Source organism: Numenius arquata, chromosome 1 (assembly GCF_964106895.1).
Source record: "Numenius arquata chromosome 1, bNumArq3.hap1.1, whole genome shotgun sequence".
Classification (NCBI taxonomy): domain Eukaryota; kingdom Metazoa; phylum Chordata; class Aves; order Charadriiformes; family Scolopacidae; genus Numenius; species Numenius arquata.
This window is the reverse complement of record NC_133576.1, coordinates 56,202,488-56,217,723: the sequence shown is the minus strand read 5'-3', so window position 1 is coordinate 56,217,723 and position 15,236 is coordinate 56,202,488. Positions and strand designations below refer to the sequence as shown.

At 44.1% G+C, this 15,236-nt stretch overlaps 1 protein-coding gene across 2 annotated transcripts in view; it reads right to left on the bottom strand.

Moving 5' to 3' along the window:
- Nucleotide 1: 1 nt before the first annotated feature.
- Nucleotides 2-15,236, bottom strand: part of MAP3K15 (mitogen-activated protein kinase kinase kinase 15) — a 91,062-nt gene continuing 75,827 nt past the window's right edge. For both annotated transcript variants that reach the window (XM_074151653.1, XM_074151661.1), the window contains 10 exons: nt 12,802-12,985; nt 10,077-10,254; nt 9,163-9,337; nt 7,230-7,415; nt 6,802-6,907; nt 5,350-5,560; nt 4,365-4,477; nt 4,101-4,198; nt 3,909-3,985; nt 2-539 (listed from right to left, as the gene is read on the bottom strand). In XM_074151653.1, the coding sequence (XP_074007754.1) occupies nt 419-539; nt 3,909-3,985; nt 4,101-4,198; nt 4,365-4,477; nt 5,350-5,560; nt 6,802-6,907; nt 7,230-7,415; nt 9,163-9,337; nt 10,077-10,254; nt 12,802-12,985 (1,449 nt within the window). In that variant the 3' untranslated portion in view covers nt 2-418. The remainder of the gene's footprint in view (nt 540-3,908; nt 3,986-4,100; nt 4,199-4,364; nt 4,478-5,349; nt 5,561-6,801; nt 6,908-7,229; nt 7,416-9,162; nt 9,338-10,076; nt 10,255-12,801; nt 12,986-15,236) is intronic.

Genomic DNA, 15,236 nt, shown 5'->3' with positions numbered 1-15,236 from the left:
TTCTTAGTACTTCAGTGAAAGTAGCTTTAATACAAAAAGCTATATACATTCATCTCTAAAGGAGTGACATATGCTCTAGCATATGTCCCCTCCCTGCTCAACCCATCAGACAGCAGAACTGTAACACATTTCAAGTTCACAGTTTTCACAATGCTAAAGCCAATTCAGGTGTGTGCTACCTGTTTTGCAGACAAGTGTTTTTTTTCTCAGCTAATGCTTTATATTACACTGATAAGCATTTGACTACTGCATTACTCTGTCATAAATAATTTAAGTGCATTGACACCGAATTAGAAGCTGTTACTATTCACTGCGTATTACACTGATGGTCAAACAAGCCACGTAATTGTGCAAAACCTGCAATGCCACTATACATATATATGTACATCTAATAATTTAAGTGTTAGGAATGTATCTTTCATTTGTTTATTACCCTTACACGTTCTCCATCCGAAGTGTTAACCTTCTGCACTGAGGTCTTACCAGATGTTTGTCGGTGGTTTACTATTGCATTCCAAATTCTGCAGAGAAGACCACCGCTGTATGAAGAAGAATGGAGAAGGATTAGGGACTCTTCCCTCATCTCCATTATTTTAAACAAGCAAGAAGTAAATCTAGAAATCCCAAGGATACACCAGTTATGACAGTACACAGAAAACACTACGCTTCTTTAAGATTATGGCTAAAATGACTTCTTCCAGGTCAGCCAGGGGTTAACAGAATGATGATGAACGGCCTTGAATCGATGGGTAGGAAAAATAAGTTCTTTATGCTTATTTTCCATATGATGACATCAGCCTTAAGTAGCTGCCAACCTTGATAAATGCCAAAACTTATATGGCTTGAAGCACCCTGGGTGGAGTTGTTAGACCGTGTCAGTTAAGATGTGAAAAACTAACAGAAAATCAGAGATGAAATTCACAGCAGCCACCACTGAACTATCGCTGACCTATTTGAATAGCCAAACTTCTAAAAGTTTGGTTTTGTTGGTTTTTCATAGAATCATAGAATGGCTAGAGTTGGAAAGGACCTTAAAGATCATCTAGTTCCAACCCCCCTGGCATGGGCAGGGACACCTCCCACTAGAGCAGGTTGCTCAAAGCCCCATCCAGCCTGGCCTTGAACACTTCCAGGGATGGGGCATCCACAACTTCCCTGGGCAACCTGTTCCAGTGCCTCACCACCCTCACAGTAAAGAATTTCTTCCTTATATCTAATCTAAATCTCTTCTCTTCCAATTTAAAACCATTGCCCCTTGTCCTGTCACCGCTCTTCCTGACAAAGAGTCCCTCTTCAGCTCTTCTGTAGGCTCCCTTCAGGTATTGATAGGCTGTTATAAGGTCTCCCCGGAGCCTTCTCTTCTCCAGGCTGAACAACCCCAGCTCTCTCAGTCTGTCTTCATAGGAGAGGTGCTCCATCCCTCTGATCATCCTCGTGGCCCTCCGCTGGACCCGTTCCAACAGGTCCATGTCCTTTCTGTGTTGAGGACTCCAAAGCTGGACACAGTACTCCAGGAGGGGTCTCACGAGCGCAGAGTAGAGGGGCAGAATCACCTCGCGAGACCTGCTGGCCACACTTCTCCTGATGCAGCCCAGGACACGGTTGGCTCTCTGGGCTGCCAGTGCACACTGCCTGCTCATGTTGAGCTTCTCATCCATAAGCACTCCCAAGTCCTTCTCCTCGGGGCTGCTCTCCAGCCATTCTCCACCCAACTTGTATTTGTGCCTGGGGTTGCCACGTCCCAGGTGCAGGACCCTGCACTTGGCTTGGTTGAACTTCATGCAATTTGCACGAGCCCACCTCTCCAGCCTGTCTAGGTCCCTCTGGATGGCATCCCTTCCCTCTAGCGTGTCAACTGCGCCACCGAGCTTGGTGTCATCAGCAAACTTGCTGAGAGTGCACTCTATCCCACTGTCCATGTCACCGACAAAGATGTTAAATAGTACTGGTCCCAGTACCGACCCCTGCGGAACACCACTCGTTACTGGCCGCCACCTGGACATTGAGCCATTGATTGTAACCCTTTGGATGCGGCCATCCAGCCAGTTCCTTATCCACCGAGTGGTCCATCCATCGAATCCATGAGTTTCCAATTTTGAGACCAGGATGTCGTGCGGGACAGTGTCAAATGCTTTGCATAAGTCCAGGTAAATGACGTCAGTCGCTCTGCCCTTGTCTACCAAGTCTGTGGCAGTATTGTAAAAGGCCACCAAATTTGTCAGGCACGATTTGCCCTTGGTGAAGCCATGTTGGCTGTCTCCAATCACTTCTTTATTCTCCATGTGCCTTAGCAAGGATTTCAGGAGGATCTGCTCCATGATCTTGCCAGGCACAGAGGTGAGACTGACCGGCCTGTAGTTTCCCGGGTCTTCTTTGTTTCCTTTTTTGAATATTGGAGTTATGTTCCCTTTTTTCCAGTCAGTGGGAACTTCACCAGACTGCCACGATTTCTCAAATATGATGGAGAGGGGCTTAGCAACTTCGTCCGCCAGTTCTCTCAGGACCCGTGGATGGATTTCATCAGGTCCCATGGACTTATGCACCTTCAGGTTCTTTAAGAGGTCTCGAACCTCGTCTTCTTGTACTGTGGGTGGTTCTTCATTCCCAGAGCCCCTGTTCTTGCCCTCCGTGACTTCGGCAGTGTGGTTAGGGCCCTTGCCAGTGAAGACTGAGGCAAAGAAGTCATTCAGTAGCTCAGCCTTATCCATATCCTGGGTGACCAGGTCTCCCGTTTCCTTCCGGAGGGGACCCACAGCTTCCCTCGTCTTATTTTTATCCCTGATATATCTATAGAAGTTCTTCTTGTTATTTTTCACATCCCTGGCTAGATTTAGTTCTGCCTGGGCTTTCGCTTGCCTGATCAGGTTTCTGGTGACTCGGACAGCTTCTCTGTATTCTTCCCAGTCTACCTTTCCCTGCTTCCACCCTCTATAGGCCTCCTTTTTGGTCCTGAGTTTATCCAGCAGTTCCTTGTTCATCCACGCCGGCCTACTGGCTATTTTGCCCGATTTCTTCTTTTTTGGGATGCACCTCTCCTGAGCTTGGAGGAGGCAATCCTTAAATACCACCCAGCTTTTTTGGGCCCCTCTCCCTTCCAGTTCTTTTTCCCACGCTACCTTACCAATCAGATCTCTCAGGAGATCAAAGTCTGCTCTTTTGAAGTCCAGGGTAGCCAGCTTGCTGCGCACCCTCCTTGCTGCCTTATGAATCTTGAATTCTATCATCTCATGGTCACTGCAGCCGAGGCTACCCTTGAATTTGACATTCCCGACCAGCCCCTCCTTGTTGGTGAGGACAAGGTCCAGCACTGCTCCTTTCCTCGTTGGTTCCTCTATTATTTGTAGAAGAAAGTTGTCGTCGACACATTCCAAGAACTTCCTGGATTTCCTGTGCTCTGCTGTGTTGTCCTTCCAACAGATGTCGGGGTGGTTGAAGTCCCCCATGAGGACCAGAGCGTGTGAGCGCGATGCTGCCCCTATCTGTTTGTAGAGGGCCACATCCTCGCTGCCACTTTGATCTGGTGGCCTGTAGCAGACTCCTACTGTAACATCACCTGCCCCCGTGCTCCCTTTAATCCTGACCTATAAGCTCTCTGTCTTGTCTTCATCCATCCCCAGGTGAAGCTCCATACATTCCAGCTGGTCCTTGACATAGAGGGCAACACCCCCTCCCCTTCTGCCCAGCCTGTCCTTCCTGAAGAGCTTGTAACCCTCCATTCGAACACTCCAGTCGTAAGAGCCATCCCACCACGTCTCGGTGATGCCAATAATGTCGTAGCCCTGGAGGCGTGCGCACATCTCTAACTCCTCTTGTTTGTTCCCCATGCTGCGTGCATTTGTGCTGCGTGCATTTTGTCCAAACTACTTTTAATTAATCATTTAACAATGAACTAAGAAGTACTTTCTTACCGCAGCTGAAGATACCGCAGATCATCTTTAGTGATATCATTAAGGACAGCACTTAATGTATAATCTTCTTCAGCAAACTGAAAGACAAATTTATTCTTAAATTAATATTCCATTTTGAAACCAAACTGCTAATTATGACTACAATGACCTTTCTTTAAAAGGTGTGGTTTTTGGGTGGTTTTTTTTTTTTACCTTCTTAATGGCATCCAAGTCTGCTCCTTGTTGTTTCAGCCAGTTTGTGAGCTCAGGGTCTGCATTTTCTCTAAAAGTTGTTGCAGACCATTGGGACTCTTTAATAGAAAACAAAAGTAGAGGTTAATACACCTCAAAACTAGGGCAAAAGTGGTGGTTTTCACACTATTGAAGCTTAAAAGAGACCATCTTCTAGCCTTTAAACAAGGACACCATCTATTATCTTTGTGTGCAAGTGTCAAAGCGTGCAGTATCTCCTCATACCTTCGGGTTTAAGTTTTAATCGAAGCAAGCGTAATTCCTGAGTTTTTTGCTCCAAAGATTGTCGTAAGAGGGTCTGATATTCTTTCTCCTTCTGAATGAGGTTTTCCAAAAGCCTGTCAGCATTTGAGAGAGATCAAACACAACTGTACTGAGAGTGAGTCTGGCTGAAGAAAATATTTATCCTTTTTAATGACTGCCAAAGGACAGAGATGCTTGCGAGATACTGTCTTAAGTAACATTTTACAGCTTAGAGGTTTGATTTTGGTTGTCTGAGACTCAGCTTAGTGGTGGCACTCTAAGGCTTTCATCTTTGCAGAATTTAGTAAACAGCTTATAAATTGTGTTCCTATTGTTTTGCAGCCTCTGTGGACAGAGCTGCTGCCTTTATGCTGTAATTTACTGCTCAACGGTGTAACGCTGATATTTTCCCAGGGACTTTCTGATCACAGATTTACATCACATCCATAAAGAAGAGCGGGACCTTCAGCTGTTAACACACCGGCAGCAGCCTGCAAACGTAACCCATGAGAAACAGGACAGGGGCTCTGCTGAGCTCTGCTTGTGCTAATTAGTGGGTAGCCTGTCTGGTGAGCCAGGACAGAGCTGCTCTGGCTTTTCCTTGCACTGCCACTAGGTCAGGTGGCAGTAGGAAGGAAACCGGCACAGTTGCACAAGCCTAATTGCTTAACAGTAGAGATCCAACATGACATTCTGCAATTAAAAAAACAATTACACGGAAACAGAAGTTGTACTGAAGGCTGTTTGTTGAGCTGTCATACTGGTGCTGCCAGCGTATTCTGAATCCGCTTGTGTTCCTGGAGGGACTGCTGTATCACCAGGCAGTCATACCAGGTGAGTGGCCTTTATGTTACGTATGTACATGTCACTGTAGAAAGCAACGTCCGAGAGCTTTCTCAGACATTTTAGAAGATATATAGAAGAAAAATTAAAGAAAATAAATCCAGCCTCTTTATAGGAGGGTTACCTTAACGTCTCTTGTTTAAGTCTGCCCAACTCCAGGCTAAGCTGCTGCTGAGCCTCATGTGACGCCGCAGAACTAAGGGTGCTGACTCCCGATGTGACGGCGGGATCCTCAGCCCCGTTTTGTTCAGTGGGCTGGTAACTGTCCTCCACTTCATCCGCGTCCTTGTCCCCACCTTCAGTTTCTGATGCTGGCTCAAAGTGAGCTCGAAGCTCTGGTAAAATGAAACAGTGTAAGAATAAGAATGTTTTTGGACAAGTCTGGCTTCAGAGGTACTACAGTTCTTTATTACTGCGGGCAGGAAGCTACAGCTGAGGAAGTGACTGTTTGCACCATGTGCTTTCTTACAATCCTGAGCGGGCGAGTAGCAAAGCCTGGTGGGAGCTGGACCACAGATTCCCTGGCATCATTTCTAAAATGAGTGGCACTGTAATAGCTCAGCTGTAGCCTACCAGTACAGGTAGGCAGCTGTGGATTACAGCTGCAGAGATAACAAATACGTTTGTGATTAAATTAATTATAAGACAGTTAATAAAATGTATTAATGAAAAAGCCTTCAAAGCTTAGGTGTTTAAAAAAAGAACACAAACCAAAAAAAAAAAAAAAAGCATTATGTTTTCCCCTTATGCTCTGAACCAAAAGTTTACAAAGCCTTCCTCTTTTCCAGATAGCATTTCTAACCCCAGTTCTTTCAGAACTTGCTGCAGATGGCCACCCTTCCCATCAAAAAATAGCTGGCATTCTCCTTCTACAAATGAAGTCCTAAAAAATTCAGCCGATTTGGCTTGAAAGCTGTAGCAACTTGGGACTGAAAGGGCTTACCGTCATTAAGTGCACTCAGAACATTCTCATACCAGAAGGGGTGCTCAGCACCTCAAAGAGTTAAAACCTACTTGCAAATTTCCAACTTAGACTTATTCCTAGAAAGTTCTTCATAATTTATCCTCCTCGGTAGCGGTGTTTTTTCCTACTATCCATCTGTAGGCCAAAATCATACTCTTCCTCTTACTAATGCACTCCCTTCTCTGCATCTGTTCCACAGCTCAGTCATCATTTCTCAGAACACATAACCAGACCTGTGCAGCGTTACCCACCTTGGGTGTCATTAAAATGCTGTACAGTCATTTTATTTCTTACTAGAAAAGCTCCAGCTTGGGCTGAATTTAATTTGCCTTTTTTTTTTTTGTTTTCATGGTTGGCCCACACTGGTGGTGCAGAACCACTGGTTATCTCCTCATTATGTGCTTTTGTACCGCAAGTACAGCATTAATCCTCCAGATCAACACTCCTTTCTCTACAAGATTCTGACCCCTGTGCCTTTGATGTAGTGGCACAGGGGATGCAGTTAATGGCATGATGACAGATTAAACATCTGAACTCTTCCATTTGCTATAATTCTTTGATATACCAACAGCATTTTTTTAAAAAAGATTATTTTCAGCTGCTTTGATTTACCTGGAATAAGAATAGTGACTGCTGCTTGGACTGCACGGCGAATTATGTTATCCATTGCAAACATCCAGTGGGGCCTTATTAAGTGATTTCTTAATACTTTGTTCACCTATAAGTAAATAAGCAAGTTAAAGTAGCAGCAAAAAACCCATTTGTTTACACCTTAGGAAAGAGAACCTTGTTTTTCAATAGTCAGCTGAAGTGTTATAAAGGAACAACTGCGCAAGTCGCTAAAACCCTCCCAGCTTTGAAGGTCTGATTTGACAGTTTTGGGCTACAGAGCTTTCAAACAGTACCCCGAATGTGACATTCAAGCCCCTCTACAATACCAGGAGGAAGAGGAATGAGGAAGAGTGGGGAAGCTGCTCATCCCTGGGGTGGGCTCTGCCCGGGAAGAATTCTTCTCCCCCTGCGCCAGGCAAGGAACTCACCGCATCCTGAAACCCAAACAGCACCAGATGAATCTGGTTGATGGACGTGCTGTCAAAGTCCAAATCCATTTTCAACTTGGATATGGTAGAAGCCATCACTCTCTGCTCAGGAGAGCGTATGAAGTCCCTTAAAATCCCAATAATCTGCTTAATGTGGGCCACTGAAAGTTGCAGTTCTTCGGAGCTCTGGAGTAAAGATAATGAATGTATATCAAGTAAATCCCAGATCATTAAACATCTAATTAGTAGCATTAGTATTTTTAGGGTTACAATTTATAGCTTAGCCCATGTATATTTCACACTGATGCACAGAAATCACAGAAATTGTTTCTATAAAGCCTTTATTTTCCACCTTTTTCTAACTAAAATTTTTTAAATAGTAATACCTATTTTCCAAAAAATAAATTAGAGTCTACTTCTACTGTGGCTGTCACAAAGGGAAGAGGTTCCAGATAATATCGACATGTTTCCGCAGTGTACTGCAGAGGGCAGCTCTCCTCCATAAAAAGAGCAGAGTGAGTTGGTAAGAGACCCAAATTTTTTAGATGCTATCCTTTCAATAAACTGAATCTGGACTTATATCTAATTATGCTGACATTTGATTTCCTTAGGCAAAAAAATATGTTTATATATGCATTTATCATAAGTCAGAAAAAGGACTAAGATTACACAGTGATAGGACTCCAGTGTTCATCTATGATTTGCAGTCCATAACCCCTACAGCTAAAGCCATCCAAGTGCCTGCAAGAACAACAACCTAGATAATTAAAAGCTAAAGGGAGAAGTATTATAGAAATGATGGAAAAGAGATGATTGCAGCAGTGTTGCAGAGCAGCTGGAGACTAAGGTAGGACTTGCTGTTACTAAATAATCCTTCTTTATCCTGGAAAATATTTAGAGCCGTGTTTATTTCCGACCAAGATCCCCCATATGAACTTTAGTCCTCCGTAAAGCTGTGAGCTACTTCGCAGTTTAAGCTCAGAGCAGAAATTTATCCCAATTGCTTCCCTGGCCTGAGTTTGTGGGCCTTTCTCTTGGGCCTGCAGAGCTCTACGGCAGCGCCCAGGGTCTGGTGCAAGCCCATCTGCACCAGGAGGCAGTATGAGGGGAAGGAGTCATGGGGGAGAAGCAAACCCTTGTGCTGTGCGGAGCTGGCTGCACACACCGGGCTTGGCCAGAGCTGCCCTAGGAGCAGCAGGGCCCCACCAGCGGTGCTGCAAGTGTCGGCGCCAAGACCAATGTTTGGCTGGAGACATCACAACAGGAGTCATCACTGTCCCCTTTATGTACATGCAGTCCTGGTGAAAAACCATAGCTTTCATAAGAATAGATCATGTCAGTGGCATACCAGAAGCAGACACTAAGTAGAGAAGTTTAAGCAATGTACTGATACTGATGTGTGGCACTGCTTGGCTATGGCTTAACCAAATACCTGATTTTTTTTTGCTCCTCTTTACAGTCACTAAACCTTCCCACTCAGCCCTTCCCTCTACCTTAGGTTTTTTAAGATTCATGTACTGTGTTCTTGGCACCTAGTTTACAAATGCTTTGAATTAATAATTATTAATCAGTTCTCTATCCCTGAATCAAATCATACCTATTACTACCTGGCATTGCATTTAAATGTCCTTAAAAGCCAAAACAAAACACAACATTGAAACCACCCAAACCACCAACCTCAGCCCCCAACCCCACATCAAACGCCCCAAACTTCCCACTCAGAAAAAAACAAGAGCCCAGCAGCAAAAGGTGGTGTTTGCTTTCCATTCAGTCAACAGCAAATGGCTCACACAGTTACAGGTCTCAGAGATTAAAGACATTCAGAAGGAATAATCCAAGCACCTTTGTTTATTAGTTTTAATAAAAGGAATAATACTACCTGGCTTGTCATTTTCCTTTTGACGTGGGACAAGGAGAGCTGAAGTGAAATTACCTGTGCAATACAGTCCTGCAAATTGGAAGCAACTTCATTCTGTTCTTCCTTAAGGATTTTATATAGGATCGCTCGGCGTTCGCTGTCCTTCCGCAGCAGAAAGAGACCAGAATCCTTATCCTCAATGGAAGGAGAGGCACTCCTGTCCTCCGAGGCCGAGCCCTCATCAGGCACGCTGCGTCAGCAACCGGGCCACAGGCACAAGAGAGATCTCAGCATTAGCAACGCAGCAGTACCGTCAGAAGCGAGCAGGGAGACTTTGGAGGTTAAAAAGTGAGTTAAACTACAGCAGTGGATTGATCAGACTGTTAAACACTAATTCTGAGACAGAAGATGGCTCAGATCCTCATCTGGCATAAACCCCACTGAAGCCAAAAGCAAAGGCTGATTTCATCCTTCCAGGAAGCTGGCATTAATGCCACCCAGCACTGGTTCAGTTTTGGGAATCAGTGCTGAAAAACCTGGACTGAGATAACTATTCATTTATTCTGGCCCCATACTGTAACACGCTCATTTGAAAGTGTGAAAGTCATTCTGCTTTATGCTCTCTGAGCAGCAGAACTATCTTTCTGCTGCCCTTTTCCCACATTTTTTCATAAGTACATGGAAGGGTCAACTCTTCTGCTAATTCCTGAATCCATATTCACTCAGCCTATAAGACGACTGACATGTATTCACTGAGGGAGGGAAAAGTACATAAGTACGTGAAAACCTTAGGGAGAAAGAATCATTGTTCATTAATTAAATATAGAAAATATTTAAATTAACTGGTAACTTGCCTATGCAACTCGCTTGCTTTTTAACACATCCACTTATCTAGTCATTACTTGAAAAAATTGCCCTCGGATAAAATAGAATGTGAACTAAATCCACATAATCTCTCCTGGGTGTCAAGCGACAAGCAAATGCTTTACCTTAGTAAATGGGAAATGGGATGCTTTGTCTGAATCTCTGAAATGGATCTCTTTGGCCTTTCGAAAAATATGTCATGCTGTACATCAGAGTCTGGCGAAACAGAGCCATGCTCACTGCTGCTACTGCCAGCCTGTTCTCCGTGGATCGGCAGTGGGAGGGACATATTACGATTGTAATCTAGGAACAGACATTGTAAAACACGTAACAGAACTAGGCAGGAAAGGGCAATGTGCTTAAAACAACCATGATCATCTTCAGTGATATGAAGACCTCGTTTTGCAAAATGGGTGAGGGAGAAGTAGCCTTGTTGATAGAAAGCAGCAATACAACTCGAAATCCTTATACGTGTAAGCAATAGAAAGTATGAGCGAGCTAACTGCTGAACCCAAAGACAGCAAAGCAGCTAGATAGTCATATGAAATGCCATTTTGTTATCCTCTCTTGCGCCCGCACACAGAGATACATACACACTCCCCCTTGGTGCTGGTCTCACAAAGTGGTACAACCGGATATACAGCTGTTTAAAGAACTTGAATCAAACCAATAGGTTACCATCAGCTGCTTCACCAGACATATCTTTAAGCAGAGAGCACTCCGCTACCCGCCCTTCTCACCTCTGCCCAACCATGTTAATGGACATATACCTGCTCCCTCTCCGACACCCCAGGCATCTGCCTCGCTCGCATGTCCCCTTGCCCTCAGTAAGGACTGTCTCCCTTAGAACCCTAGAACTAACCTGAAGGAAATCTCTTGTCCCTTTCTAATTCATTTTGAAAGTAAGAAGAAATAAAAAAACATAACAGATACCAAGAGCTTGCTGTAATCCTGATTGCCATTTTGCAGCTGTGTGACAAAAAAGGTAAGGAAGAAATTCTGTGAACTCAGAGTGCATGCATCCATGGAGCTAAAATATCACAAAAATTTTTGATGCTACAAATTATGTGGAGGTGGGGGAAAGAGCTAGAAGTTAAGAGTTGTTCAGAAGGCTCTGACATACTCCATGGTACATGACTGATGTTCAAATGGCCAAGGTTAAACAGTCAGAGAAATGAAACAATATATGTCATCTTGCGAGAACTGGTTCAAGGTGTCTCAGCAGTACAGAAATTGAAAGTTGCTGTCCCAAGAGTAAAGGCTGAGATTTGCTCTGGGCTGCCTTTATTATTGGAAGAAATAAAGAAAAAAGTTATAGAAACAGGATGGGAAGACGGAGGCAAAGCTGAGGAAATTGGCAGCGAGAGAAACTGTACAGGGAGGAGACAGTGAACTGCTGGAGGTGAGATTGTGACAACTGCTGGGCCAGGACCTGCCTTACGCCCCTAAACTCCCCTTGGAAGTGGCTGTGGCAGACAGCACAGCTTTCCCCAGCTCTGGCACAGCGAAGTACACACTCGGCTGCGAGCCACGTTGCCTTTCCCTCCCCTCACCCAACAGACAGTTTTCATAGCATTTGCCCACTGTGCTCATGTCCACAGCCATCACTGAGCTTGCTTCTTGCTGCAACCCAATGCTTAACCCTGCAGCACCAGATCCTCAGGCCATCTGAAGGAGCTCCATAACCTAATCAATGAGCAGAAGAGAAGAAAGGAGGAAGGCATGAGGAGGGGATACAGAAGACAGCTGCTCTTTCCCTGGAATTTGACAAAAAGCCTGTTGCTCCCAGGGCTGCTAACAAGGCAAGCTCTAATGCATAATGCCATTTCTAACGCCACACAATTTTTCCAGGAAAATGTCCTCAGGCAAGAGCTGAAAAGGCCACAGGAGAGAATTACTGCAGTGGGGGAGAAGGCTAGAGCCTGCCAATAGCTCCTGACTGCCACTGCCCTGGCTGAGCAGCGTGAGCTGTCCCCTTACCCCAGTGTAACTGCAGCGATTGCGGTTCTCAATGCCCCTCAGGTCAGGAGATGATACCCATTTCCTTGCTGAAACCAATTCAGCTAGATGTTATAAATTCTTTGCTAGTTTTTCCATTTAGAATTCTATTCTTTCAAATGTTCCCTGCTGAGGGGGAAAAAAGCTCAAAAAGGGAAGCAATTCAATTTGCATTGGCAGTGCATGCATGTGTGTGTGCAGGCAGAGGAAAGAAACAGCAAGACCAACAGCTGCTTGTTTTTAAATGGACAGTTCCTTGAAACACTAATTATTTATTTGGCAGGTCTATATTAAGATTTGTTATCACTGAGGAAGTGGCTGATATATCGAGGTGAGGAAGGCAGATAAAACAACCCACTAAAACAACTGCTTCAGCATTTATGTGCCAAATTTCCAAGTTACACAGCAAGTTTGAAAATGCTGATCCTTGTAGACCCAAACACCTAATAGGCCCGTGGTTTCAGGTGCCGAGCACCTACTCTATAAAACTCAGATCTCTGAAGTGTATATAACTAAATCTGAAATGCAGAATTGCATTGGAAAGTCTTCACCGAATGTGATTTTTCTAATTTTAATTTGCTATAAATGAGGCATTTATTTTTGGGGAGAGCAAAAACGGCGTTGGGAGGTTTCGGCAAGCAAAACACAAAATAAGCAAGTGACCATATTTTTGTGGGAATTGTTAAATTAAAATATGCCTAATTACAAATCACAGGCACTTTCAACAGCTGAGTTCCTGCTGCTTTCCTAGCACGAGGAATGTCCTTAGTAAAAGAAAGTGCTTAATGATTCCAATCTTTTATATAACACTTAATGATGATGTTGACTGAGATTTGGCTGATAATTCCTTACCTGAAGGCTTGAATGCAATTCTGCTTTTCTTGCCCTTGTTTACTTGTTTCAGGAATGAGTCTCTGAGCAAATCAGATGCTGTAACACGTTTACTAGGATCAGGTTCAAAACAGAGCAGAATAAAGGCCCTTGTTTCAGCAGACAGTGATTCTGGAATTTCAGGATGAATCTTAAACATCCCAACCTGCAAGTAAAATACGGATACAAATGAGTTTCACTAAACAAACTAATTTTGCTAAAAAGACTGCAAGGAAATGATGTGCTAAAGCTTTCTTAGCATGATTTCGCACACTCTTGCAGACTCTGGTGGAAAACAAGCAATCCAGGTACCCACACAGAGCAGTGAAGAGACAAGGCTCTGATCCTGTTTTGCTTCATTGTAAACATGGCATGAATGTCCATGTGGTATTACACAAATGTCAAGTTAGTGATGTATCTAACCATCTACTTTCAGGCAATCTGGGATCAGGCAATCAAACACCGAGTGCTTCAAATGCTGCTGCTTCTACCAGCATTGAGAACTGCAATTCCTCCAGCTATTGCATACGCTTCCCATCACCCCTGCCCAGTACCGGATCTTTGCGTTGCTGACTCCTCCAGCACATTCGTGTCCAGGAACAGGAATAACTTCCTCCTCTAGCACCGACTGCCTGGGGCCTGCACCTGTTCTGCTCCTGCTGCTGCCAAATTTTCTTGTACAAATGCTCACAATGACCTTGCCAGACCTTCTCACCGCCCCCGGCAGCACTCAGGCCAGATGTCTTCCCTAGCCTTTCAGTGTTACTTAACTGAAAAATCACACGATGTCCAAAGGTTTAACAAGACCCCCCACTCTTTAAGTAATGAAAAGTGTGCTTCTACAGGTTGCTCCCTAGTGATTTTTCCAGCTCCTTCACCGTCTTCATATTCTCTAATGCCAATTTTGGTATAGATGTTTTGAAATGAGAGCTGTATAACACATGTGCACTGTATGGCATCTATCTGGCAAGATTATGGCTTGTAGTGTCAGCATCGTTACATAAAACAGGCTCTGGAGAACAAGCAGAAAGATAGTGGCCACAAGGGAGATAGTAGCCCAGCAGTTAAACAAGTGCCAGCTGCTTGCTAAAATGAAGAGTTGTTTAAATAATCTCATTATACAGCTGCATTAACGCACTATGGCACCATTAGGCACTCACAATAGTGGTTCAGCTTTAATGCAAGCTGAAGCAAAAAATGCTGAGCAGTCATGCTTCTGTTCCAATGACAGGGCAGAATTAAAATGCTAATAATGCATTAAGCCCTTCCAAACCACGACTCTAAGCACATTCAAAACTCAGTATTTCCTGCATGAAACATTTTTAATATATGCAACTTGCTAACCTCTACCATTAAATTGATGTATTGAATAAATAAATAAATTGATGTTATGTCCTTTTGGCAGAATAGAACATCTATACGTTCACCTTGTCTGATGGAGCATCTTTATCTGATTTGTAAAATCCCACGCACATTTTGGATGGTGCTTTATAAATGGGGTATATAGTTTCACCGCTTCAGAACCTCAGCCTGGCAAGATTTTTGCTTTGGAGCACAGAGAGAAGACAGCCACCTGCTTGCTGTGCTCTGACAACTCTTCACAACACATCTGTCTCTGTGGTCAGCTCACTCCTCCTTGTGCACTCTGGAGACAGGCTCACACACCCAGCTTCAGTGGGGGCAGTGTCACAAGCTGCTATTATAACCTCACACACTAAACAAAACCCAGTCCAAACCAGGACGAGGAAATTTGAATGCATGTCTCTGATTTTTATCTCTGTGGCTCAAGGACAGTGAGTTTTGTCACAAGCATTCTTAAACTCTGTCGCAACATTAATTTATCTCCATTTAACGTCATTTGTTTGCACTCCTTTCACCAGATGCACGCATGCTGTGCTCACAGGTAAAACACCAGATAATGTGCACTCAGCCAGGATTTATTTCCAGTTCTGTTTCCTCTAGCCCCCTTTTCTCTACTTTGTCCAACTATTTGGTCATTTGCAGTCTCTCCACTGACTGCGCAGCCTGACTCAGACTTTCCCTCTCCTCACCTGCGCTATGCACGACAAGTGTGCATGCGTGGAGGTGGAGACCTCAGAAGTTCAACATCCCAAGTTTTCCAGGCTTCTGTTCTTTTTATGTGCTTGTCCAGTTGGCCTGCTTCATTCCTGGCTTCAAACTTAGCTTCCAGCTTGCTTGCTTTTATTACACAGCAAAAAGAAACCACAGTTTGCAATGTATGGTGCCCAGTAAGAGGCAGTGTCAAGCAGGTCCCAGCAGAGCCAGGAAACAGAAAACAAAACCAAATGCTTGACTGTAGCACATTAACAGAGTCTGCAATAACAATGCTAAAAACTCTGCCATATCCTTGAAGAAAGAAGGGCAAGAAATGAATTTTTAAAAATGCTAATTCTGAG